At 51.4% G+C, this 26,466-nt stretch overlaps 1 protein-coding gene and 1 pseudogene across 7 annotated transcripts in view; both read left to right on the plus strand.

Annotated features, from left to right (window-relative positions):
• The window catches only part of Rnf144a (ring finger protein 144A), a 95,914-nt gene extending 70,671 nt beyond the window's left edge, over nucleotides 1–25,243 (plus strand). For 6 of the 7 annotated variants that reach the window (XM_027937798.2, XM_027937800.2, XM_027937794.2 and 3 more), the window contains 6 exons: nucleotides 3,603–3,707; nucleotides 3,853–3,913; nucleotides 9,337–9,544; nucleotides 13,214–13,361; nucleotides 16,933–17,022; nucleotides 18,058–18,443. In XM_027937798.2, coding sequence (XP_027793599.2) covers nucleotides 3,603–3,707; nucleotides 3,853–3,913; nucleotides 9,337–9,544; nucleotides 13,214–13,361; nucleotides 16,933–17,022; nucleotides 18,058–18,267 — 822 coding nt within the window. In that variant the 3' untranslated portion in view covers nucleotides 18,268–18,443. Of the gene's footprint in view, nucleotides 1–3,602; nucleotides 3,708–3,852; nucleotides 3,914–9,336; nucleotides 9,545–13,213; nucleotides 13,362–16,932; nucleotides 17,023–18,057; nucleotides 18,444–21,225 lie in introns of those variants that run through there. The other variant, XM_027937797.2, reaches the window with a different exon arrangement.
• Nucleotides 17,436–17,558, plus strand: LOC114094720 (small nucleolar RNA SNORA70; annotated as a pseudogene).
• Nucleotides 25,244–26,466: the final 1,223 nt, after the last annotated feature.

Below are 26,466 nucleotides of genomic sequence, written 5' to 3' on the forward strand. Positions count from 1 at the left end.
GAGGATGTGAGGCCTCATCACAGCTGTAAGTGGGTGAGCCAGAGTTCCAGCCAACTCTGGAGCTCCAGGGCCCTTGCTCCTCAAACCCTGTTCTTTGGGGTCCCATGCTTCTGTTTGGGCCGGCCTGTGGCTGATGTTCATAAGCTGTGGTTCCTGGTAGGCCAAAGGCACTCAGGCACCCTTGAGTATGATATCTGAGTGCTTCCCTCTGCGGGTAGGGACCTCGGCAGCCAAGGCCTTGGAGGAGAAGAGACAAAACAGACCTGCTGTAGTTTGGAGTGAGGCAGCTACGTCTCTGTCCCACTTCTTCTTGGCAGGAAACCTCTGCACATCAGCAGGCTGTCTCCTCGCTGGGTTTCAGAGTTGGAAGCCACAGTGGAAAATGAAATGCCTAGAACATTCTGTGGCTCCACAGCCTCTCCCCTTCTTCCCCTCGGGCAGCTGATGCCTCTTCCCTGGAATTCCTTTGTCCCTCGGGCCCCCTTCATCTCCCAGAGTCTTCCCTGGCCCCACCCAGAGGGACCCCAGCTCTGCCTTTAGGTGGCCAGGCAGAGCCCCACCACCCCTTGTCAGGGCCCATGGCACAGAGCACAGTGGGTGACGCTCACCTTCCTCCCTCCAGGCCAGGAGGTCTGCATGTCTGGGGGCTCAGTGCAGTCATAGCACCCCGTGCTCGCCATGACTCGGGCCTCCTCAGATGAAGGCATACACGGTTCTTTGCCCTACAATGCTTGAGATAACAGAAAAGACTTAATAAATGGTTGCTTATAGAAGAGTTCTTAATTGAGGAAGAAGTAGGCAAAAAGTTAGAACCCATTCAACAAAACCCACCAACTTTGAAGTCAGGCACACCTGGTGCTGTGCTTACAGAGCACGGCTGCTCAGAGCCTGGTTTCTGCCGGGGGTGGGGGGGGGGTGGGGTGCAGTAACACCTCCTAGACCCTTGTGCATGCTTCTTTGGTAACGTAGGTGACTTAGCAGAGAGCCGGGCACTTGGAAGGCACTCGATTCCTGGGAGCTACAATAGAATAGGATCGTGAGAAACTGTGTTCCTCTCTGCCTTGGAACTGCATCTTTATTGTCACAAAAGTTTCTCTGTTCATGCTTTTGTGCACATTCCAAGACATTTTTGCTGCCAGGTTGAGAAACATGGCTGAGTCATGACCCACTTCATAACTGCAAGAAGACGGGCCGATTTTGATGGAGGCACAATCAGCCACTCAGACCCTCTTTTGCTCTCTGGGGTAAACAAGTTGTTTTTCCCTAGCGGACCCTCTTGCATTCTGTACAGGGAGATGTCTTCTGAGGGCACTGGCGTCCACACTTGGGCTGCGTACAGCCAGATGCCACTCAGCCTCCTTGCCATATGCGGGCTCTTGGACAGTGATGTTGAGAGACTTTTCACACCCGTCTTAATTGTTGTGTTTTGAATCTTAGGGATAATAGTGCTCTGTCATTATGAACTGCTCTGCCCAATGGTGTCAGAGTTTTTAGCATTCCATTGACTTAAGACATTCCGGTGTCCCACGGAGAACAAACTTAGACAAACTTAATTACAGAATGTGAAATAATGAGCTTGTTGTGGAGGGCCTGGGTTTCATAAGTCCTTGATCAGCTGGGCAGACGAGGGAGCAGGGCCACTGTTCCTAGTTGGTGCTGTATGACACATGCTTCTACGTACTGTTTCTTACTGTTGCAAAAGCCCAGGAAGATGGGCATCCCTGTCTTACCCTCGAGGGAGCTCTGGCCTGAATGCACTGAGCCTCTGTGCCATGCCTCTTAGTACAGCGACCAGCATTGCTTGTGTCTCATCCCATGCCCTTGAGGGTCTTGCTCCCCCTTGTGTTGGCTGGACACAGGCAGGACCTTCCACTTCTCCTCCTGCTATAAGCAGGTCATTGCCGTGGCCCATCACCATCTACTGAACCAGCAGCAGAGCCTCCTGGTGGGTCATCGGTTCTGCCCAGAGCAGATGCAGCCATGGTGGGCTCTGCAAGACTCCACTCTTCCTCCTCACAGGCCTCGGCATGGGGAAGGCCTTCTCAGGGGGGTGATGAGTTTGTCCCTGACAACCCTGCCATCTGGTGTCCAAGACCAGGCTTGCCTCTGCCTGGTGCTACAGGGGCTCTGTCCCTGAAGGATGGGCTGCCAAAAGGTAGATGTAGCCATGACCGTTCAAGTTCAGGGCCATGCAGTCATCAAAGCCTCAGCAGACCAAAGGAATAGAGGCTGAAATGTCAGGGCCTCTGCTCACAGCTACCCACGTTCTCATTTGCACAGGAAGCCATCACTCTGGAGAAAAGCTCTGGGAAGCAGCTTTCTCAGGGGATGGCTTTGATTTCCATTTTTAAAAAAAATGTCTATCTTGAGTCTTTGATGAATGAAATATCCTGGTTTGCAAGAATGGAGAGAATTACCCATTTAGATCAAACGATTCTCTTTATATCGGGAATATACCCTTCTCCATGAATTTTTCTAGGCTTTTTCACAACTCCACTGTACGGTAGATTAATCAGACTGTGGACTGGGAACATGAGACTGGTGGAGAGACAGTAACAGGGCTGCTACTCACAGAAGAGCAGGCCTTTCAGTTGGCCTGCCGTTGCACCCATGCACCCATGCCTTCATATAACCATGCACTTAGTGAAGTTGATCACCTTTCATCACGATGCATTTTAATGGTGTTACTATAGGGTCATAGTAAGGTTGCTTCGGTGTTGTCTGGGACCAGGTTTGGATGTTGCTTTGGGGATTCTACTGAGGTGTTCTACCTTATTTTCCTTTCCCTACCTGGCCCCACTTTCCTACGCTCTTTGAGTTCTTGCTCAGCTTCTCCATGTTCCTGTCCCTGGTCTCCCTAGGTCTGGGCCACCTGGCTAGGCCTGGCTTATGATGTGCTGTTTGGGGACACTGGATTTCTGTAACTAGTGAGGTAAAGCCAGAGGAAACCGGTGCTGAGAGGGTGTCATCGCCTTCACTATCCACTCTGCCTAATGTCTCCCGCTTGATATTTTGGGCTCACTGCAAATTTTAAACAGTGCTCCCCAAAAGTACAGTTGGAATCAGTCGTTGCCAGGTAGGTGAGGTGTGCTAAAGGAGGATTGCAGTCCTATGAGGCTTCTCATAGGACGGGGTGAACACTCCAACAAGTGAACCGGGGTTTGAACCCAACTCCTGCTGTCTGGGTAAGCTTCACATTCTTCTTGGGTGACTCAGTTTCCCATCTGAAAGGTGGGACCATCCTATCGGTGTTTCTTGTGGGAATGTTCTAAGGATGAAGTGGAAAGGTGGACGATAAAGAGTTTAGGGAAGTGCCCGACATCAGCTTTGTTTGGGATACTCCTTGATGTGAGGATGAGGGATGGGCTTCTGTGTGCTGGGCCCTGTGAGGCAGCACACAGTCCCTGGCGCAGATTAGGGTCATTTGGCAGATGAAAAACTGTTGCTAAATCTCTGCTTTGGTGGTTGCTATGAGATCCACAGTGAAAATGTAAAACTGTAGTGGAGCAGCGTGCTCAGCTGGTCAGTGTCTCAGCGCATCACTGCGCCTTTCCACTGAGGAAGGAAAGATGCTGACATGTGTTTTCCTGCTTCTTTTTCAGTGCCTGAAACAGTATGTTGAGCTCTTGATCAAAGAAGGACTAGAGACTGCAATTAGCTGCCCGGATGCTGCCTGCCCCAAACAGGGACGCCTGCAGGAGGATGAGGCACGTGCAGATGAGCAAACTGGTTTGCTGACAGCACTAGTGTGGTGGCATAGCTCCCGCCCGCTCCGGATCCTGCTTGGGCTTATGTTGCCTTCTGTTCTCACCCTCAGCTTATTCTATTCGTTTGTATGTTCTTTTCTTTTAGATTGAGTGCATGGTCGCAGCTGAAATTATGCAAAGATATAAAAAGCTACAATTTGAAAGAGGTAGGTAGCCCAGTATATTGACCAGTTAAGATGCTGTAACAATGTAGGCAACTTTGTGGGGGGTGGGGGGGCTTCTCTGGGGAAGTGTAAGTGGATATCATTTGATAGGAGTGAAAAAGCTATAAAATAGGATCAAAAAATTTTATGTGAATGAACTTCTAGAGTTGAGCTGACATTTTGAATTCCCTGAACAGCTCACAGTGGGAAGGCCTCGGCAGGTGATCTGTTTGGTAGCAGGAAGAACTGCCATTTGTTTATGGGGACTGAGTTTTTTGCGGTTGCCTTAAAGGGATATGACCTTCATGGGACATTTTGCTGCAGGCAGGTTAACAGTTTCATGACTCAACTCTCAGTCTAGCCCTGAATTTAAAAGGTGAAAATCATGGAAGTGGTACCTCTCAGGACCCCCGCCCTGAGAGCAGCCCGAGTCCAGGTATGCAGCCTGCATGGATTCCCTGCCTGCTGAGACTGAGGTAGAGATAATCACTCTGATGGATCATCAGGCTCCACGTCTCAGCTAACACTAGCAGGCAGGTGGGGACCAGATCCCCAACCCTTAGCCTCACCCTCCCCTCTCGGCCCTGTACAGATCTCCTTGCTGGAGTGGAGCCTAATGCAGACGCGGGATCGTCCCTAGGACCACGGGGTTGAGTGGGGAGCCAGTAGACAGCAGCCTTGACTTGGTTTGGGGTTACAAGGCAAAGCATTAAACAGTCTGACTGTCAGGGAGGGGCCTCTGTCCTTGCTCTCTATAGTACCCCAGATCATAAAATGTCTCGGAAAGAGGCTGTGAGCCCCACTGGACTCATTTTCATGTATGTTCTGGGCCTCAGGCTGCCTACAAATCTGCAAAAGAGCAGTGGAAGAGACATGAGCAGGTCCCCTTCTGTGGGACCTCACTGTGAGGACACTGCACAGGACTCTGGGGTCTTTGGCATGGTTGGTGGCCCCTGAGGCCCACTCTCCCTCTGTCCCAACCAGGTCTTGCCCTCACCAGGATTCTCTACCCAGCTGACCTGCAGCCTGGATGACTGGCTTCTAGGGACCAGTGGGCAGGTGGCAGTGTACGGCAGGGCAGGCCAAAGCCACATGTCCCTGAAAGCTCATGGCCTTCATTTTTGAAAATTGTTCTGCAGAAATGCTGAGGATAGCTGCATTTCCCCCGAGGCCTGCGTCCCCGGCAGCAGCAGCAGCACCTGCATGTCCTGCCCCATGAACATCATGCGGGAGTTTTCATGGCTCTGAAACTTGTTTTAAAGGATTTGTTTCTTTAATTGGCATTTATCATTTACACTGGGGCAGTTCGAAGCTTAAATGTAATATCACTCCGTGCTGAAGTCAGTGTGGGGAGCTATAAAATTGATTAATTAGGATTCATGAGGCTTTTAGTCTCTTCTGAAAATATTTTCCAGGGAGAATCTTGACAGAAACGAGAGGTTGCTTAGGTTACAAGAATATGAACTTTCTATGACATCAAATTTAATTTAAAAATGCAGCTGTGCAAATTCCCTACCTAATAAATGTATCTTATTTTTTTAGTATGTTGACTTCATCAAAAAAATTTTTTTTTTATTTCTTGTATAAAAATGAAGCCAACTAGACTTAGGTTAGAAAAGAACCCCTCAAACCTACCACTTGAAAACATTTACTGACATTGTGCTAGAAGTTTTTTTTTTTTTTTTTAAGAATTCATACTTAACACCACAAAAGACCTGTCTGAATGAAACAGGAGCATATCAGAGCTAAAACATAGCTATGAGTTTTATCCAGTTGCTTCAACAAGCAGGCTTGGAGAAGTGGTCAGAAAGCAACCTTGGACTTTCTGTGTCCTTACAGTTTGGTCAGTGGAGGACGTTTTAGAAGGAAACTAATTTCACTGCTTTTCCAACAGCATTTAGTTACCAAGAAATCCTGTCGTGAGTTTAAGTTTCTTTATTTAGACTTAGTGTGTCACATCTGATTTAGCAGCCTTGACTTTAATTTAAACTTATCCACCTCCCCAGCTGAAGCCTTTGGCCAGCAGGCACCAAGGGAAGGGGCACTCAAGCTGCTTTCCTCCCTGAGCGCCTCCCTCCCTCCCTCCTGGTTACCTCTAGCCCGTTGGTGGGGACAGGCTTTTGAGAGGGGTCTGCTGATCACCCTTCCCTGTGTGCCTGCCTGCAGCATCTCTGCTTCTGTTTGAGCACCCACCCTGCAAGGCTGCAGGTGTTTTTTTCTGAGTCCATCTATCTGAAGTGCCTGTCCTCCCAGGAGAGGGACTGCACCTTCCTGGGTACCCTGTCCCACTTTGTGTATGGCTCCTGGGCAAAGGAATGCCAAGGTCAAGCCTTGTTCTGTGTTTTGTGTTTTAAAAAGAAAGCCAAGGTCAGTAAGGTTAAACAATATGCCACGGTGCCCACCGGTCATCAGGCCCGACAAGAGCCTGATCTCACTGTCTCCCAGCAGCGTCCCACCCATCACCACTGGCTGGCACCAGGGTACCAGCCAGTGGGCAGTGCAGTCCCTGAGGGTGTGCTGGGTTTGTCCTTTACAGCAAATTTGTTGGAACAAAACACCTTTTTTGAAAAACATTGAACATTTTTTACAAATAGGAAGCTCTTGGGACCCTCTTTTATTAAGATTAGTTAAGAAACTAATATTAGAGCTAACTCACCATTCTGAGTCACAAGCAGCCTTAAAAGCTCTTTGGGGATCAGAGTTCTATTTAGTTTCTTCTACCATTTCAGAAAATGCCTTGTTTGCCTTGTTTGAAAATATGGTTCATATATGCATGAATAGAATATGGTGGACATAACATGATATGCAAGACGTGGTATCTAGTGCTGGTTGTCATTAGACACACCTAGGTGGGGAGGTAGATAAGCACACATGCATGCACTCTGAGCACACAACGCAGGAGCTGCCTGCTGTGGACTTCCTTGTCCGTCGGTTCCTGTCTTGTACACAGCTGAGAAGGACAGTGGGATATTAATAGCTGTCTAAGCCAGAAACCAGGGGCTGTGTTCCTGGGGTTTAATGGCCCTGGCCTTGCAGGAGCTGGCAGTCAGCACATTGCCCATAGGGAATTCACATGGGGACAGTCAGTGCCATGACACATCTCTGTAAGGACTGATGTCACAAAATTGAGTTGTTACCATGGAAACCTTCACTAGGCCTCTGCTCCCCTCCGTGTGGGCAGAATGGGCCTCCCCTGAGCAGGGAGCAGGACTCTCTCTCACTGTCGTGCGAGGGTGGGGATGGGAGGTGGTAGGCTCTGGGAAGGGCAGGAGAGGTGGCTGATTTGGGGAAGTCTTGCTGTCAGAGGCTCTCAGAACACAAGGTGGGGTGGGGTGTGTGGGCCAGTGTGGGGACCTGATGGTCTAGGCAGACAGTCGGCTCTGGGCAGGCTGCCAGCCAACAGCACACTGGCCAGAGAGGCAGGAGCAGGAGGACTCCTCTTCTGAATCCTGTGTCCAGCAGGTGTGTGAGCCCATGTCCTGCAGGCCTGCATCGCAGCTGTGCAGGTGGAGGACACATACCTAGTCCGGGTCCAGGCTGGACTCACCCACAGTGCACAGAGGGCAGGCAGGGCCAGCAAGCAAAGGCACAGGCATGAGTCAGGGCCTCGAAGGCCCACCAGGCAAGCAAGCAGCTTGTCCTTCCCGTGGGAGCTGCCCAGGCCACTTCCTGCACCATCCTGAGTTCTGGCAGATGGCAAGGAGCACCCGATGCCCCCCAGCTACACGAGCACACCCTGTGCTTGCTGTGTCACCCGGCTCTGCCTCCACAGAGTGTGCCCCAGGGAAACTGTCGGCTGCTTGAGGCTGGTTTGTCTATGCTCTCACACCAGGGGCGCCTCGAGGGTGTCCACAGGTTCCTTAGCTCCAGGGCCCCTTTGCTATCAAGTTCTTGGTTCTCCGCCAGCCCTACTGAGGTGGTGGCTTTGTGCTATTGGTTGATTCGCCTGGTTACGAAAGGCAGGAGACAGTCCTGTCGGGTCAGCAGGTGGCCAGCCATGCTGTCATGTGGGTTTCCCTGATCTTTGTTTATAGTCTTCCCCAACAGCAAAGCCGAGCAGATGCCACAGAAGCCGCATGGTCCGCAAAGACTTAATCACTGCCCGGCCCTTCCCACAGGGTTCCAGCCCCTGTGCTAAATGACTAGGTCATTAGCAAGATTACACCCAACAGGACCTTGTTTCTGGAGCACTGAGGATGGCTGCTGGTTCACTGAGGGATGGGTTCACCCCAGGAGGGCACATACCTGAGGGCAGCTAGGGATTTAGTAACCATGTTGTCCAGGCCAGAGTCCGGGCCCCTCCACCCCAGCCTGCTGCAGATCCCCAGTGAGTCCAGCTCCCATCTTCCGTGCAGGTGAGCCGGACCCGTCTGGCCGCCAGTCACAGGGCTGAGAGGTTTGCTGGGGCTTTTTGTTGCTTTCCAAGTTGCCTCAGCACAATTCCCAAGACTGCTTCTCAAGGATGGCCTTACCCCACTGAGCAGCCGACAGGAGCCCTGGAGCTACTGGCCTCTGATCACCTTCTGGCAGAATGCAGGCATTCCATGTGACCCCTCCTCCCCCACCCAGCCTCACTGAGAAATCAGTGTCTGCCGGGGCAGCAGTGGGTGAAGGGAACAGCCAGGCTTACTGCAAAGGGCAGCCCAGGACCAGTTGTTTAAATAAATGCAGTTTTTGGAAAAGGATGTGAAGAAATAGGAGTGTCAGCATATCCTGTTTTTAAAAATAAACTTCCTGACTAATTCCATTAAATCGGGATTCTTAGTGACTGGGGCTCTAGTTTAGAGGTGAAATCCGGCCGACAGAGGATTAATTTTACTCAGTACTTAGCTTGTGGCTTTTTTAAATCTGGGAAGGGAGACAATGTTAGGCAGATGAACCATCTAATTCAGACACCTTCCTTTCCTCCTTTCTGACTGTCTTTTAACAAGTGTGACCCAAGTGCAGACTGCTGAGCCCTGGGCCTCATTCTGAGGCCATAAGAGAACACAGGCCTGACTTCAGGAAGCTGTGTCCTTGGGGCAGACAAGGAATCATAGTGGCAGCACTCAAAATGCATACAGGGACAGGAGGGCACAGCTCTCCAGAGTGCAGGGGCCTGAGCGCTCTGAGCCTGTCCTAGAGGGTGAGCAGGACCTTCCTGGGGGACACAGTTGGTTAAAGGTACAGGGACAGCATCCCCGTGGACACTTGGGGTGTCTAGAAATCTGCTGCACCACAGGATCGGGCTTGGAGGTCAGGAGGAGCTGGAGCAGAGGTGGGAGGGCAGGACGGAGTTGCAAGGGCTGACCTGTCTGGTCGCCTTACCTAGACATCCTCCTTCCTGCTCCCCACCCTGGTCAGTGCCCAACAGAACTGCTCCAGGCCCATCCCATGAGCCCCCCTGGTTCCAGGCCTGACTCACCTGTCTTGTCTCCTGTTGCTAGAGGTGCTCTTCGATCCATGCCGGACATGGTGCCCAGCATCCTCCTGCCAGGCTGTGTGCCAGGTCCAGGACATGGGACTACAGACCCCCCAGCTGGTGCAGTGCAAAGCCTGCGACATGGAGTTCTGCTCCGCCTGCAGAGCCCGCTGGCACCCCGGGCAAGGCTGCCCAGAGACCATGCCCATCACCTTCCTCCCTGGAGAAACCAGGTACCTCCTGCATCGGGTGGTGGGGGGCTGCAGGCCGGGAGAAAGAAAGTGCCTCTGGGGGACATGGCTGTGCATCCGTCAGCCTCAACACGCACTCTCCTTCTCGAGATTGTAGTTATGTGTTTGATGGTTGATTTTTGAGAATCATTCACCAGGACCAGTCAAGGCTTTGAAAATATAAGAATCCACAAGAACCACACTCTGCACTACCTGCCTGCAATAGCGAATGTGCGGACAGTTGTCACCATGTGGGTTGTGAGTCCTGCCATGCTTGTTTTTCCACAAGTGCAGTGTTGAAGTGGATCCTGAATAGAGGTGTAGGAACAGGACTCAGCAGGGGTGGGGTGTAGACCCCAGAAGGATCACCAACCCAGGATTTCAGCTGACAGAAGCCGAGGACCCATGTCTCCCTAAAACTCCATGTCTGTTGGGAGATTTGGGAAGCAGGCAGGGTTTCTGCCCTGCTCCTCCTCACAGCCAGGTGATCCTGCTGTTTGCCCAGGTAGACTTTGTAGCCTCATTCTGTATATCTTGAAATTTGATAGAATGAACCAGAAGAAATTGGTAATACCCAAGTCTTTTCTTTTTCTTTTTTTTCCCCACTGTCACTTGGCCCTACTAGGTAGAGTGGCCAGGTTCCCAATAGAAGGGGGGACTGCCATGTCTGCCCACTGCCTACCCTGAGGCATCTGCACCAGCTACTCCGTGTCTCCCTCTCTCCCCTCCTCCTCGCCCCTGGACCCCATTCTCCACGTCCTGCCACAGGACCTCTAGTTCCCACGCCACATCCCTGGCCCACTCCTGGTCTGCTTGTTGGTTTCTCTGCCTTTAGTGCCCCTTCTCCCAGCTCCTGCTTTCCACAGACTCCTTGCCACCTTTCAGACAGGGCCTGAGTCCCCTCTGCTGAGCTTGCCCGACCCCAGCGCAGGGTCACGACTCCCCCCTCTTCCCCCTGGAGACAGTCTGCACTGGCCATTCTCGACATGCTGTGTTTTAAATCCTCTGTCTCCATGGCTGACTCTTCCCTTGGGTTGAGCTCCCACAGGGGGCTTTGAGCTGCATGCGTCCAGCACTCAGACGCCAGGTAGACACCAGCCGTCTCTCTTCACTTAGACTCGGGGTTTTAGATGCTTCCAAACTTTGCTAGAAGAAACACATTTCTTGTTTGGTTGGATTAAAAATGATTATAAGTAGGAGGCAGGTCGGGGCATCTGCCCCAGGAAGCAGCCAAGTGGCTATTTGGTGAGAGTGAGTGGGTCCCCCCATCCTGTGTAGGAGGAGCAGGGTTGGGAAAAAGAGCATCTGCCGCAGGCGGGAGGGACGAGGCTTCCAGCCCTGGGTTTCCTATGGGGAGACGCTTTCATAGACGGGGAAAGAGCAAAGGTTAGGGCGTAATGACTCAGTTTTCTCCATCCCTGATATCACAGCCTCATTTAAATCATTTCACAAGGGCGACTTGAATCAAGAGTAACAAGTCTAATTTTGTGAACATTTAAAAATCAGGACATTTCACATAAAAATTGGAATTTGGGGCTTCTCTGGGAGTCTGAGTATCTGGCCATACCAAGTCTGTGTTCTCATGTGGGAGTTGAGCCCCAGCCACTGCCCCGGGAGGGGGCTTGTGGGGAAACCCATAGTCCTTTTAACACCCCCCCTGTCTCCCCAAATGAGGCTGTTGCCACTTATGACTGCAAACACTTAGTTGTAGTAGATTTGTTGTTGTTTAAGTTAAATTCTCCCTTTGCCCACGTTTCTGTCCCCACTTGACCAGCTGTACCCATTAGCATTTCCTGCCACCCCTTGAGGCCCCAGGGCATGTAGACTGTGGTTCAAGTGCCACAGACTCCAGTCCACCCTTTTAAATTTGAGTAGTGCTAACACTTGTTATTAATAGTAATTTTATCTGTGATCCAGATACCAGTAATCGTTCAAGGCCACGGTCTGTACCGTGCATGCATTCAGGCAGAACACAGTGCATCAGATTGGGTATTCCCACAGGTTTTGTTCTGAACATCCCTGAAGCATATATGGTCTTGCCTCTTGTGGTCTTGCCTCTGCCCATGGCATTTCTTCTAACATCAGCTTGTGGGTCACATGAGAATGTTGGTTTCATTACTCTAAGGCCACACCTGGCTTTCACACCAGAGCAGTTCTAGCTAATCTGACAATCAGCCTTAGTCTCAGGATTTGGTCCCTTGAGACTTTAGGCTCTTTGCAGATTAACTCCACTGTCAGAGGCCACTGTGGTCTCGCCTTTAGAGGCACCTGCAAATGTGTTGGTCCATCTGTCATGAGGGCAGCCTCACTCACTCTCGGTCCCATCTGCAATCTGCCTGTAAATTTAAGAATTTGAGCTACAGACAGCTTTGTCATCTTGCAGTCACAGCACAGACAGCAACTGTGTGTGGGCAGCCTTTGTGTTTTGCACCTGACCTGTGCAAACCTCTTGGTCCTCTCTCCTCTCCTTAGAGATGATGCTGGTAGCCAGGTTAGTCTGCTCTGGGGAGAGGAGAGGAGACCAGGAAGATAAGGCGTCAGAGCATAGCTAGGGTTGATCTGCTCCCAGCTGCCAGGGTGCACAGCTTCTCTGGAGAGCTTTATGGCCTGTCTCCTTCTACCAGTGGACAAAGCAGAATCGCATTCAGCTTGGGCATGGGCCTCAGTGCACTTAGGAACCTGGGGATGAAATGATAAGGAAAGTTCACGTCTCATAGCCAGATGAGTCAGACTGAAGTGAGACTGTTTCACTCCTGTACATACTCTGATGTTTGGGGGAGATCCTTCAGCCAGGATGCATGCAAAATGCCAGCATTTGCTCAGCCTCAGTGGGCATATTGTGAATGAATGTTTGGCCCAGAGTGCACCCATTTTTCTCCTGTGGAGTTGAACTGACGCAGTCTGTTCAGGCACTGCCCTAGATGCACCATCAGAGGTGGTGACTTCACTTAGCATTTGTGCTTTTTTTCTGGACATCCTCCCTGAACTCTGTGCTACCTTTTCACCACAGCATTAAGTCATTGCCCCTTTTAGAAGCACAGCAGACAAGCAGGATGCCACCTGTGCTCTGGCTGTAAGTGACCTTCTCTCATGCTCACGCTGCCACGAGGACTGAGGCTTGGAGAGCCTTCACCCAGTTGACCGTAGGAGAGCCGGCACCCAGCCCCAGGCCCAAGCCCTTCGCACTGATAGCCACTGCAAATCCAAGCAGAATGCTCAGGAAAACAGTTTTGTAAGACGAGCCATCTAGATCTATGAAAGCAAAGAGACTGTTTATGTGTGCTCATAACTTAATTCTTTCTGACAACAGTGAATTGCATGAAGTTTACCATCAGCCCTTTGGAAACTAGCACGAGCACAGGAAGACGCACATGACGTTTCAGTCTAGCGCGTTACCCACATTCCTCCCTTGAAGCCTTTTGCCTTGTTGTCTCTCGTGTTTTCTATGCACCCACCTGTAGCTATGCACTGCTTTTCCTAACCCAGCCCAGCTGGGGCAGTGTTCTGCTTGTTGGTTTTCTGAAGTCCCAGCTTCTTAGGCTGGGTTCTATTTCACTTCATAACCCGAGGTCTTGGTCACCACAGTCAGCAGTGCCTCCCGTGTGGCCCACGCTGCCTGCTGGTCTCCGGTGGGCCCCTCTGCACGGGTCCCTCACGGACTTTCTCCTACAGCTCTGCTTTCAGGATGGAAGGGGATGACGCGCCCATCAAGCGCTGCCCCAAGTGCAAAGTCTACATCGAGCGAGATGAAGGGTGCGCCCAGATGATGTGCAAGAGTTGTAAGCATGCCTTCTGCTGGTACTGCCTGGAGTCCCTGGATGTGAGTACCGCCGCGGGTCCAGGGGGCTTTGAGGGTCAAGCTGGGGTGGGAAAAGACCAGCCATTCCCCGAGAGCTTGGAGGTTATTCCTGGAAACGGAAAAGTAACAAGAGCGGACATTGTCCTGAGTTGTGGAATGTCAACTCAGAGTGCCACTTGTCCAGGCAACCCGTTCAGCAGCTCTGGGCCTGGACGCTCCGGCAGGCTTGGGGTCCCACCTGGCTTTCAGGGGTGTTGAGAGCCTCAGTTCTCTGGTGCTACCTAATCAGCTTGGCCACTGTGTTGCATAGCTGCAGATGGTGCAGATGGGGTGGCGTGAGCCACAGACTGTTTTCCTCAGGCCTCAGGACAGGTATAGACAGTTCCCACTCCTGGTGAGGTCCCTTCCTGGCCACCTTCTCACTGTGTCTTCACATGGCAGAGAGGACACGAGCTAATCCCATCCTGGGTTCCACCCTCAGGACCTCGTGGAATCCTAATTGCCCTCAAAGACGCCCTCCTGACACCATCACATTGGGGCTAAGGGTGACCCCAATGGCTGTCCGTGGAGGAGGCACAAATACTCTGCATGTGACAGGGCCTGGTGGTGGGTAGGCAAAGGCGCATAGAGGGAGAGAAGGTCGAGGGCTGGGTGTGGGCAGCTTCCGTTCCTCACGGCCCCACCGTGAGCTTTGTGTCCTTGGCAGATCAAAGAGCTGCTGACAAACAGCCCTGTGACCCTAAAGGGCAGATTCTGAAGGAGCAGATTCTGTTTGGGCAGCTTATCAAGGACAGTCACGTGGTTTCAGACAAGGTCACAAGTGTGTGGCTGGAAGGCAGCCCAGCCCTGGCCAGCCCAGCACGCAGGCTCCCTCTGGGCTCTTCTCCTCCGTTTCCCACCAAGGCCCACGCCACGACACAGAGGCCTCCGGACACAGACGACTGGACGGTCCTCCTCTCACGCTCCTGCCCACCCCTCAGGGAGTCTCCCTGGTGCTCCCCACTTGTCACACTGTGCCCACATCCACTGCTCCCAGGAGCTGGTCCTCTCTAGTCAGCAGACAGTAGAGGGTTGGTGAGTGCTGAGGAGGGCCTTTCCTGGTCAGTCGGCTCTGCAGACCCTCTGTTCACCCAGCACTTCCACGACGTGGGACTGTGAATTCTTTTTCTTGAGAGAAAATCCAGGGAAGTTACTGGTGTTTCCCCAAAGCCCCTGGCTGCCAAGGAAGGGGCCTGGTGTCCAGTGTCCAGCCTCTGACCATTCAAGCTCTAAAACCTGTCACTGATGCCTGGGCCAGGTGGCTTCAAGCCAGAACTGGACAGGACATGTTAAGCCTCACAGAAGGACCTGCCCAAAGCCTCAGCCCTTGTCCCGTGCAGCTGACTGACCGTGACTGTCTGTACATGGCCTGTTGTTTCTCGTGCCCCGTAAGTTGAGTGACACCTCTGATCGACAGGAAGGAAAATACTCCTTGTCATAAAAATACTGCTGGATTCCCGGCAGCTGCTGGGATCGCTCTGCCCAAGGGCTTCATCAATCAGTAAGTTTAAAATCACAATTAAATCCATACAACGTGGGACCCGTTCAGAGTGCTTTTGTCAGGGGATAAGAAAGCACGTCTTAAATAGCCTGCCCTTGTCTTCTTAAGACCTGCACTGAGCGTGGGCAGCTCCTCGGGGTGGGAGAGTGGCCGCGTCCTTGATCTGGGGGAGCCTGCCCTCTCCCTAGCACATGATAGGAGAGCATCCTTATGAAGAAGGCTGTCACCGTGGGTGAAGGCCACTGGCAGCCGGGGGAGCAGCCCAGTACCAGATGTGGGGGGTGGGGCGGGGTCTCAGCTAAGGACCTGAAGACCAGAAGGTGCTCAGCCAAGGGAACATGAGCAGAACTGCTGGGCCAATGACTCAGGTCACCACAAAGGTTTCTATGTGCAGGCAAAGGGCTTTGGTCTTCAGCACAGGGTCCCGTGCGCCCACCCAAGCGCCTGTCCAAGGACAGTTTGGGTCAGAATCACTTAGAGAGTTTGCACTGGGTCCTGCCCTGGGTCCATGGGTCTGTACCTGCAGGTAAAGCCCAGAGCCTTCATTTCCAGGGGATTCTGATGTGCAGAATGCACTACGGCTGGCAGAGATCGTTAAAGATTTCTAAACTGAGTAGTGCCATGTGGTTTGGTTTACTTTCCAGAAAACAGATTCAAAACCGTTCTAACCTACAGAAGAAGGACATCATGATAGGCTGTTTGGGAGATGAGACGTAAGAATGGAACTTGAACTGATCTGGGTGGTGTGTGCATGAGCGTCCAAGTGAAGGGAAGAGCTCAGTCCTCCTCAGGAGGGAGGAGGCGTGCTCTAACAGTGGACAGAAGGCCAGACATGTCGTTGTTGAAGGCAAGCGTGGGGTCGGAAGAGGCTGTGAGTTCAGCTGCCAGGCCGCCGGCCTTTCCACAGAAGAGGGCCAAGGCCAACAGAGTGAGGCCAGCCTCTGTGAGGGCCTCGCGGGATTGCACGGAAACAGCCAGGATTCATGCCGCAGCACCGTGCGTGCAGACCCCAGGAGACAAGCCTCAGCACCCTAGCGGCTGGCACCCTTCTCCAGATGAGAGAAAGCGAGCTTAGCACCCGGCCTGGCTGAGTGGTTCCAGGAGCCACAAGAGAGCAGCTCGTGTCCAGTGCTGCAATTTCAAAGAGGGGCTTCCTGTCTCTCTGCCACCTGGGGCCCTGTGTTTGCTTACTTTTCCTCAGAAGGAGGTTGTTGACAGCATCAGTTGTATGAGTGGACAGCCCTGGGCTGGCCCTGCATGGGGCCATTTTGAAGAGCTGCCGTTTCCTGGATTAGCAGTAGGTGGGAAGGGGCTCTCCTTCATGGAGAAGCAGAGGTTCGTGGAGTACGGCCTCAGGAGTGCTGATGGGGATTTGGATGACAGGCACTGAACTGTGTCGCGTTGCATGCCTCCGTTCCAAGAAGCTGAGGTCTGGGGGGTGTCTTATGAAGTGGTTGGAGAGTCGAGTGGGGAATCGAGCAGATGTCTCCATGAGTGTCAAGAAAGGAGTCCCTGCTCCCTCTGTACAGTTGGAGACCCTGTGGGGAGAAGATGTTCCTGGGCTGGTTCTTAGATAAGAAAAGTTTAATGGTCTGAGTCAAGAGGGAGCGGCTTTAGATGAGAAGCTGATGCTGAAGACAGCGCAGAAGTGAAGAGGATCTTCTGGTCTCTGGAGTGAGCCTGTGCTGGGTCCTCCCCTGGGACCATGCCCGGCCAGGCCTCAGGGCCCTGGGGAGTAGCACTTGACCTGCTTGTCCAGAAGCCCTGAGCTGGCACGACTTGCTCTTTCCTGCAAGCTCAGGATATGGCCACTGTGCCCAGGGAGGCCCTGCTTTGTTTGGGCTGGGGACATCTGGCTCAGGACCTCTCCAGTGTACCAGGTGACTGTCGTCCTGGGCTGCTCCTCGTGAATACTGGTGGCTGGAGCCAGGCGTGTGGCACAGGCCTGCCCTCCTGTCTCCACTGGTTGCGTGTGAAGCAAAGGAGGTGTGGTCACGGTGGAGACCCAGTGAACCGATCCCCTCTCCCTGTCCCTTCCTCTGTCTTCCCCAGGATGACTTCCTCCTGATACACTATGACAAGGGACCCTGCCGCAACAAGCTGGGCCACTCTCGGGCCTCTGTGATCTGGCATCGGACACAGGTAAGAGGTGGCTGGCCTGGACCTTTGATCTGGACGCGCGCGTGTGTGTGTGTGTGTGTGTGTGTGTGTTCTAGGAGACAGGCCAGTTGGCTGAAGAGCTGCTGTGTAGAAAGGCAGAGCTGGGAATATGGCAACACAGTCCTGCTGGGCTGCTGGCCGGGGGGTGCCCTGGCCCCATGGTGAGTGACCGAGCATCTCCTGCAGCATCACACACATTGCCTGTCTGCTGCTCATGGCCTGAGTCCGGGTCTACTAGGGCTTAACCAAAGGCTTTCCAGAGAAGGCCTGAGGTCAGCAAGTCGGTTCAAGGGAATGGGGACAGGAAAGGACAGTTGCAGCTGAGTGCCCTGGAAACCCTCAAGTGGTGCACTTTAGGCAGGGGCTGTTTGCAGTGAGCGTTCTCCTCAAGAGCACTGTTATATAAAGCAAGGCGTCCTTGTGGGTGACCCATGTCACTGGCTGCACGCAGCATCTTCCCCACAGCGTGAGCCGCCTGTTGCTTGCCTGGGCTGCCCTAGGGGACCTTGGAGGCAGCCCTTTGCAGTGGCTGCTCATGTCTCTGGCCTAGTGCTGGTCCCAGTCTAGGCTACAGACAGGTGTGCAGGAGGCTTTGGGATGCCCCAAGCCATGGGGGCCAGGGTGACCTTAGCCAAAGCATCATGCCCATCCTCCTCAAGCTCAGAACAAGCAGCAGGTGACAGAGGCCCTACACAGGGCCATAGCAAGTCCTCTGGCTTCCAGGAAATGCACCTCTTAAAAAACCGGGGCTTTACCAAGTTCAATGTGGATAAGTTTTCGGGAATGGTGGCTAGATGAGCTCTTCCGGGGTGTGTGGACTCAAGTACCCTGAGCTGTGGTGCCTAGAGAAATAGCAGGCCCCGCCCTGCTGGGGGCTTCACCTGCCACCCCTCCTTCCTCACACCCTCCAGGACGTCCTATTTCCTGTCCAGAGGTACCCAGAAGGGGTGATGAGGCTGACTGGCCCAAGGGCTTTGTTTGCTGCCCTCTAATCAGGAGATTTGGTTTTGGCTGTAGGCGCTTTCTCTCCTGGGGATGCACAACCTGATCTCTCCTCTCCCACCTCCACGTGAGTCCATGCGCACAGGACGCTGCGACCAAGCTCTGCCAACTCGCTGGCTCAGAACAGCAGAAACGTATTGTCTCTCTGGAAGCCAGAAGCCTGGGGCCAGGGTGTGGCCAGGGCCTCGCCCTGACCCTGTGGGGGAGCCCCCCTGGCCTCCTTAGCTCGGGGCTTTGCCAGCACTGGGAGCCCTCTGGCTGGAGAGCATCCTCCAGTCCTGACCCCAGGTGGTGTCTTCCCCTCTGGGGCTTCATGTTCTCTTCCTGTGTCTGGCTCTGTGTCCAAAGTCCTTCTTTGTATGAGGTCAGCAATCAAATTAAATTAAATCCCATCCTGTTAACCGCATTTTAACTTGATTACATCCACAAAAGACCCTGTTTCCAAAGAGGGTCACTGTGTACCTAGGGGCTTAGGACTTCAACATGTCACTTTGGAGGGACACAATTCAACCCACAGAAACCCTCTCCAACAGTGTAGGATACCATAGGGGGTCACATCCTTCTCAGCCCTTGTTATTGCCTGGGCTGTATCTAGAGGGGGCGCGGGAGCTGCTGGGGCTTCCTGCACCTGCATAGCCACTCCCAGACCAGAGGCTGCTGTGTGGACTCCATGGCTTGAGGCGCCTGCCTCCTTCTTCCATTGCCTTCCCAGAATCAAGCCGACCCACGGAGGAGCCGGAATGTGCATTTCTGTTTCTCTAGAGTGAACCCACAGGCAGGCCGCTGGCCTCTGCCAGGAGAGGAGCTTGTCCCGTGCTGGCTCTTCCTTGTCTCCCGGCACTGAAGAGCTTCTCACCCAGGCCCAGCTCTGCTCATGGCGGCACTTGTTTTAGCCCCGGGCTGCGCGCGCGCACACACACACACACACACACGTGCACACACACGCAAGCGTGGGCATGCCTGGGACGTCTCCTGGAAGCTTCACGTGGGGGTGTTCTGCAGGTGCTGTTCACGAGCCAGTGAGGTGGGCCTGGGATGCCAGCTTTGCCATCTGAAACCAATACTGGAAGGTCTAGAATAGCTTCTTTGCATCTCTGGAGTGAGGAAGTTGGACTGGACTACAATTCAGCATCCGCCTGACACCACTGCGCTCCGCCTGCCTGTGCCCTGTTCTGAGGTCATGTTCCAGCACATCAAAGGCGCCCTGTGCACTTTCCTGGGTCTTTGATTGTGGTCGAGTTTCCCCAAACCTTTGAATGTGCTTTGGGGACTCCCTGGAGAGACTCCTCGGAGAACTGTCACTCTCCCTCCAGAGGGCGGGTCCCACGACCACTTTCCTGTCCTTCATCATGAGAGGCACTGGGCCAGGGGTGGGGCCTTGAAGTGGCTACAAAGAGTGAGTTCTGTTCTTATGCAGCATCTGGTACCTATGGAGGCTGGCTCTCTGCAGATCTCAGGGTTGCTGGTGCGGCTGTCACTGTGCTTCTCAGTGACCCTCTCAGGGTCCTGACCGGTACCATCCTGTCTCCTAGCGTGTGGTCTGGTGCCCGACACCTCCAGCAAGCTCACCAAGTGATTCTGTCTGTTTCGTGGTGTTTGGTTGTCTCATGATTTCCTCTTGGCCGCATTCTCCTGGTGATATCCATCCACCTACCATCAGCTGGCATAGACTGGTAACCCGACTTGTCAAAGAGTCTACGCAGTTAGACAGGATAGACCAAGTGAGAAGAGAAGGGGGCATCAGGTTGGCAAGAATGTGAGCGTTTGGTCAGAGATTCGGGGTGTGTGGCTCCTTTGAGACTGATAACTGTGTACCAGTCACATGGGCTCTCAGGAGAGCCTTTCAAATAAGACCTTCCACATGTTCTTATGGGCCCAGGCATTAGTGTGCAGGCGATTTTAGCAAAGCACAACCCAATGCACACTGTGATCCAGTCACTGATTTCACGTTCTGCAGAGGAGGGTCTCTGGCTGGGCAGCAGTGGTGATTCCCAGTATGTGCACCACCTAATTTATCATCATGATGCCATTTGTTTAATGCAGTCTTGCTTATAAACACACATGTATGAGTGCATGGGATGCATGTGCAAGTGTGTGGTCTTCAGAAGAAATCCCCATTCAAGATATCCTTTCCTTCACACATCTGGGGTGCTTTAGCAGCTGATAATTTTAGATCTGACAATGGCTTTTCGAGATCTTTAGCTCACGTGTTTATTTTACAGTTGAGAAACCAGGCCCATGGAAGAGTGGAGTCAGAACACATGCCCAGAGCCTTCACGTACTTATCACTCTGAGCACTAGATGGCAGCCTAACTCCATCCTGGGATTTCAATTCTGCACTCCCTGCAGCCTGGGAGGGGTGCAGCTGGTGGACAAGCTGGTCACAAAGCAAAGTCTGTTTCCCTCGCACAGCAGCACTATCTAATTTCTACGACAATATGCCTATGTTTTAAGCTTATTATTTTCAGCATTTACACATACCAAGGGATAAGCATGTTTTTAAACAAAAATCAAAATTTGTAATAGTATTGGGCTTTCATCCTTGGGAATGACAAGTGTCAAGCCATCCTCTAACTTACCATGCCTGTGTCTTTCCCCTTGACCCAGGCGGGATGCTTTACCCAGGCTTTCTTGTATACTAACCACCTCCACATCTCTGTAACCCCGGCTGTCCCCATGGGGAACCCTTCTTTCCTCCAGAAAATGTTGGTGACTCTTGTTTGGAATCCCTTGCACCTGGAGCGTGAGGGCAGTTTCTGTAAGATGCATTATTCGAGTAAATCTTGGTCTTTCTCCACCAGAGTGCTTCTTGAGGGCCAAGATCTCAGGCACCTTTGCACTCTCAGCACCTGGCACATCGTTAGAGGGAACTCAGCTCATTGGAGGCACAGATGGATGGGAGAAGGGAAGGGAGGAGAAAGGCAGAGAAGGAATTAGGAGGAAGGGGGAAAATTGAAGGGAAGCCAATATGTGTGGATGAGAGCAGAACTGGGGATGAATGCACACATGGGTGTTTGGTTGAGCAGACGTGTTGACGGGTGGACGGGGTTCGGGGGGGGGGATAGGGACTGCATGGGAGTGGTGGGTGGGTGGGTGGATGGAGGATGGGGGTGGTGGTGTTGCTCACACTCAGGGAACCCATGGACCAGGCTTCCTTACCTCTGCTCTTTGCTCCTTCTCCAGGTCGTGGGCATCTTTGCTGGCTTTGGGCTCCTGCTCTTGGTGGCCTCTCCATTCCTGCTGCTGGCCACCCCGTTCGTACTCTGCTGCAAGTGCAAGTGCAGTAAGGGGGACGACGACCCGTTACCCACCTAGAGGAAGCACGGTGCTGCCGAGACCCCACCTCCGGGACGTGTAGCTCCCCACCCACCCCCGGCCCCCCACTAAACATTTCTCTTGCCTTATGTGCCCCATTGAGCTTCACAGTGTCAGGCTGGATGCCGTGATTTCAGGGACCGATGTCAAGGTGTTGCCAAGGCCCCGGGTGTGGTCGCCTCGTCTTGGGGAAGGCCAGACAGGCAGGGGTGGGGCACATCCCCACAGCATCAGTCTCTGCAGACCTGAGCGACAGTGTCGACAGAAGCACACCAGGCCTTTCCTCCCCGTGGCGTGGCGGTAGGCTAGGAACATCTGGTGGGGGCTAAGAGACCTTCTCCTTCAAAATGTCGTCCTCTCCTCCTTGGCTTCAAGATGGCGCCATGTTGAGGGAGGTCGGATCACATCTGTCTTCAGACAGAATTTAATTATTCCAACTTGAAAAAAGCACTCAGTTCGTGACAACTATTTTTATTACTAATGGCATTTAGTGAGGTCCTTTTTAGAAGGCTTTTCTTTTATCCTAGCTGAGTAGTGAAAACCAACAAGGTGCATATGAACCATCCTATGCCTTTCTTAAAATGTGCATTTTAAGAAGTTATAGTGCAGCGACTTTTCTGGCTTGACCACTTTTCAGGAGACTTAGAAAGCCTTATGCACTCTGTGTTTTTCTTGAAACTTGCTGTAATAACTTTCTGAATGCTGTAAGCTGTGTACTGTTATAAACACGGTTCTTGTGTCGCTGCTTTTATTGGAAAATACTGACATGTTTAAAGGAACGTCTCCACAAGAGTCACCTTTTGTTCCTTCTGCTATGGGGATTCAGCATACCCACAGGGTTGTTCCTTCTCACCCAGGTAGCGGCAAATAGTTTTTAATGTCTTCTAAACCAATGGTTTACTTAGAAATAGTTCCACTCAGAATGACTATGGTTTGGCCTCTTGCCCCAGTTTTCAAGTCAGACAGTAAGAAGAAAATTGCATTATCGATCCTGGGAGCCAGGGCCTTCTGCCAGAGGCTGGGGGGCCCTTGGAGAAGGGGCAGAAGCTTCTGGATATTCACATTTTTAAAATGCTTTAATTATTTTGAAAAATCATGTGTCTCACACAGTTCCCAGCCCTGTAGCTAACCAGTTTGCCCTGACTGGATAAAACACTTGCAGTTCATTTTTGATGTGGGGGTTTTACCACTTGGTCTTTCCCAGGGCTCTGTGTGACTGTTTCCATGGCAAAGAAATGCACGGATCAATAAGGTGCACATTACTCCATCCCTTGTCTGAAGGGTGGAGAAAGTGTTTCCTTTAAAGAGAATTTATTATGAGAGCCACGTGTGCTTGCCAGGAATAAGAAGAAAATATTGTGGATTTATTACAATGGAATTTCTTAAGACTTATTAAGAATTCTACCAAGGAGTGAAACAAAAGCAAAGTCCTTTTATCTCAATTGTTTGCTCATTGCAAGCACATTTTAAATATGAGGTTATTTTGTGTGTGTTTGACTCGACATTTACACATCCGTCTCAGGTCCTAGTATATCTTCCCTGCCTGCAAATTTCTTCTTTATTTCTTGACAGCGAATAGTTACGAAACAGAATCACTTCTCTCTTCACCTCTAGTATTGATTTTCTTTATGAAACAAGAGCCATTTAGGAGATCAGTCTGCATCAAAATTATGTTCGAGAAGTTTTCTTTGTAATTGCAAATTAAAAGTTCAGGAACTAAATAAGAACGTAGCTGAGGCTGTCTTTCAGGTGGGTCTCTGCAGTCTGAGATGTTGTTATGCGTGAAAGGGGTTTTCTGGAGATGGGCAACAACTCCATGAGCCAGTGGCCTGGGGACTTGGGACTTAAACCTGTAATTTGTAGGCACAGTTGCCTGGCCACATTCCCTATCAAAGGCAGCAGGCATTTGGCTGTCTTTCCGGTGGCCTTCATGATGCCCCTGTCCTCCCAGGCTTGAATAGCTGCTGTCCATCACATGAGTCCATTCAGCAGTACCCCATCTTTGGGGAGGGAGTTAGAGCCCAGAATGGGAGCCTAGACCCCTTATTCCTAGAGGGGTGGCATGTCCTGTCTCGGAGGAGTCTCTGGCCCCATCACACACATCTCTAGCCCCAACCATCCTGTGCCTTCGTGTGCAATATGCTTCAAAAGCATGTGGTTTGGTGAGGTACAGACCACAGCAGTCCTCGGGCCACCAGGGCAGTCAGATTAGCACTGAGCTTTTGTATCCAACCTGCCTCTGTTTGCTCAGTGTGATTTATATAAACCTATGTAAATGCCAGTAAGATCACCTGGAGATACTGAAAGTAGCACTTCCCTCATCAGAATCCTTTTCTCTTAGTAAGGAATGCCATACCTATTTGTTACAGCAATGCAATCTTCACATGCTGGATGTAAAATGTAAATAGATTATGAGAGGATGGTCCTCCGTGTGAACTTGGATCTTATCTGCACTCAGTAGATGGACTCATTACTGTTATTTGACATGGTCTGTCCTGGTTGGAAAGTGACATTCACTTTCACAGATGGTTTTCTCTTTGATGTCCTGCTAGCATGTACTTTTATTCATTGAGAGGCCTTTAACTCCCGGGGCTGGGAGAGGCCCTTAGTGAGAGGCCAGGGCTGCTGCAGGGTGGACCAGTGGGGAGCCCAGGGTTGACCTGTAGCTACCTGAAGCCCTTGGGCAGCTCGCCATCTCACCAGGCTTTTACTAGAGGTGCCTGGTTTCTGTCTGGCTCAGCCGTGTGTCCTGTGTCCCCACAGATGTCCTGGGAGACCAAGTCTGTTCAGGTGGCAGAGATGGACTTCATAGCTGAGCTGAGGCAGACCTTGATTGCATGAGCAACGTCTAATCAGTTCTTCCTCCTCAGCTCCCAGGAGCAGCTCAGACTGCAGAAGGAACCTCTGGCACCTCTTCCAAGGGAACACATTCTCTTTACAATATATTCCATATGGCACACTCTGCCATAGGAGAGCGAATGTCAGAGGTGAAAAGATGACTTCGAGATGAATTTATCTTTTTCACGTAGGTTGCAAAAAGCAAAAGTTACGTAACAAATTACAAGAGAAAAATTTCCCTTGGTAGTGTAAACATGAGGGAGTTGGAATGAACCAGGGTGGACTTTTTGTATTTTCTCAGATTACTGTTTATTAATAAACACACCTGTGTGTGTACATGTATATACATATGTAAATCACAAATCATCAAGGGAAAACATTTTGCATGTACAATGCTCCATGAAAGTCTCTTTAGAACATACCAAAGCTTGTTTTTTCCTTTTAATTGACCCAGGCCCTTATGAAAATAAGCAACATGAAGGGATTATGACTGATGATTGCCAAAAACCCCCAATGGGGCGAAAGGGTCTGCGTGAGACGCCATTGCTGGTGCGTCCTCTGGGGAGCATGCCCGCTGGTTGTCAGTCCCGTGGTCTCTGGCCGCCCCTGGCGTGCGCAGTCTGTCTTCCACAGTTTCAGAGCCCTCAACGCAGGGTAGCTACGTGCCACGTGCCACGTGCCTGACCTGTCTTTCCTTTGCTCACTTTGCCGTGGGTGTGTTTGAATCTTGTGTAAACGCATGCGTGAGTGAGCCATGCACATGTATACTTTATGTATTTGACAAGTGGTGGTAAAACAAAAAACAAATTTGGTTTGTGTTTTTGAAATGTCAGTACGTTTTGTGCCACTAACACTGTGATGTATAAAAGAACTGTTTGGACGCCTTTCAATGTTGTGTTTTGTACTTTGGAATCACATGGAAAAAGTTCCATTTGTAACTTCGATACATATTTTAAATGTATTGTGTCTTACATAGTTTGTCCCCCTTTCAAAGGGATTTCTTTTTAAAGATGTTTTGGCTGGAATACAGGTGACTTTTTAAAATCCTGCTTGGCTCCATCTTTTGTAGACGCGTAATTGACGACTGACCACAAGATTGAAATACTGGGATGAGAGGTGGGAGGGAGAGAGGGCTGGCCAGGCGGGGGACGCTCTGCCCCACTGCAAACACAGCGTTTCTATTGGGGATCTTCTTTCTTGGGAGTGGTCTCAACTCTCAGATGACAAAATAATCTGCATCCTTGGGGTTGAGTTGCCATATGTAGCCATTCTCTGGGTCCTTGAGTGTCAGACTAGAAAAGCATCCCTGCGAAGCATCCTGCTCAAGCACCCAGCCCAGCCCCAGAGACGAGAGCTTACAAACCTGCCGTATTTTACAGGGAGCATCATAAAACTCAGTGATCATTCTCTCTCTTCTGCAAAAAAGTAAATATGGATATTTCTTATTTAATAAGAAATTCAGCCATCTTTCAATATCTACAAGGAACTGGTTCCAGGAACCAGCCCCTCGGATACCAAAGCCCACAGATGCCCAAGTCCCTGCATACAAAGTTGCAGTGTTTGCGTAAAACCTGGGCACACCCCCCACGTACTTTAAATCACGTATAGATTGCTCATAAATCCTAATAAAATCTAAATGGATGTTTTGCCTAGGGGAGAATCACAGGGAAGAAGTCTGCATGTGCAGTACAGAGTTATTTAAATTTTGGCTCTGAATATTTTCGATGCACTATTGCTTGAGGTAATCCTTGCAGACCTGCAGATAAAGAAGGCCAAATGTAAGGAGAATCCAGAGATCAGGGTGTTTCCTTGATTTTCATCTGCCCCACCTAAACTTCAAGGAGGGATATACCTCATTCATTAACAGGACACTAGACCAGGGATAGAGAATGGGAGAGTTTCTTCTCCCATATTTAAATTTCAGGATCCACTCTGAGTGACTTGAGGCACAGCGTGAGGCACAGTTTCTTAGCTGGTGACTCGAAGGGGTGAAAGAGTTTTTACAACTGCTCTCGGGGGCTCTTAGTCTGAAGAGGGGACAGAGAAGGCAGTCAATTGTTGTAAGTGGTACAGATGCTATAGTAGACAATGCACAGCAGGCTTTGGGGACCCCACATGTGGGCATTCTGCAGTCCAGGATGTCAGAGAGGCCTGTCCAGAGGATGTCATATGTGAGCTGATCTTGCAGACAAGGAGGTGTTGGCCATGAAACAGGAGGAGAAGAGAATTCATGGGAGTGGTCCCTCCAGTGGCACAGGCCCTTGCCTCAAG

Source organism: Marmota flaviventris, chromosome 14 (assembly GCF_047511675.1).
Source record: "Marmota flaviventris isolate mMarFla1 chromosome 14, mMarFla1.hap1, whole genome shotgun sequence".
Classification (NCBI taxonomy): domain Eukaryota; kingdom Metazoa; phylum Chordata; class Mammalia; order Rodentia; family Sciuridae; genus Marmota; species Marmota flaviventris.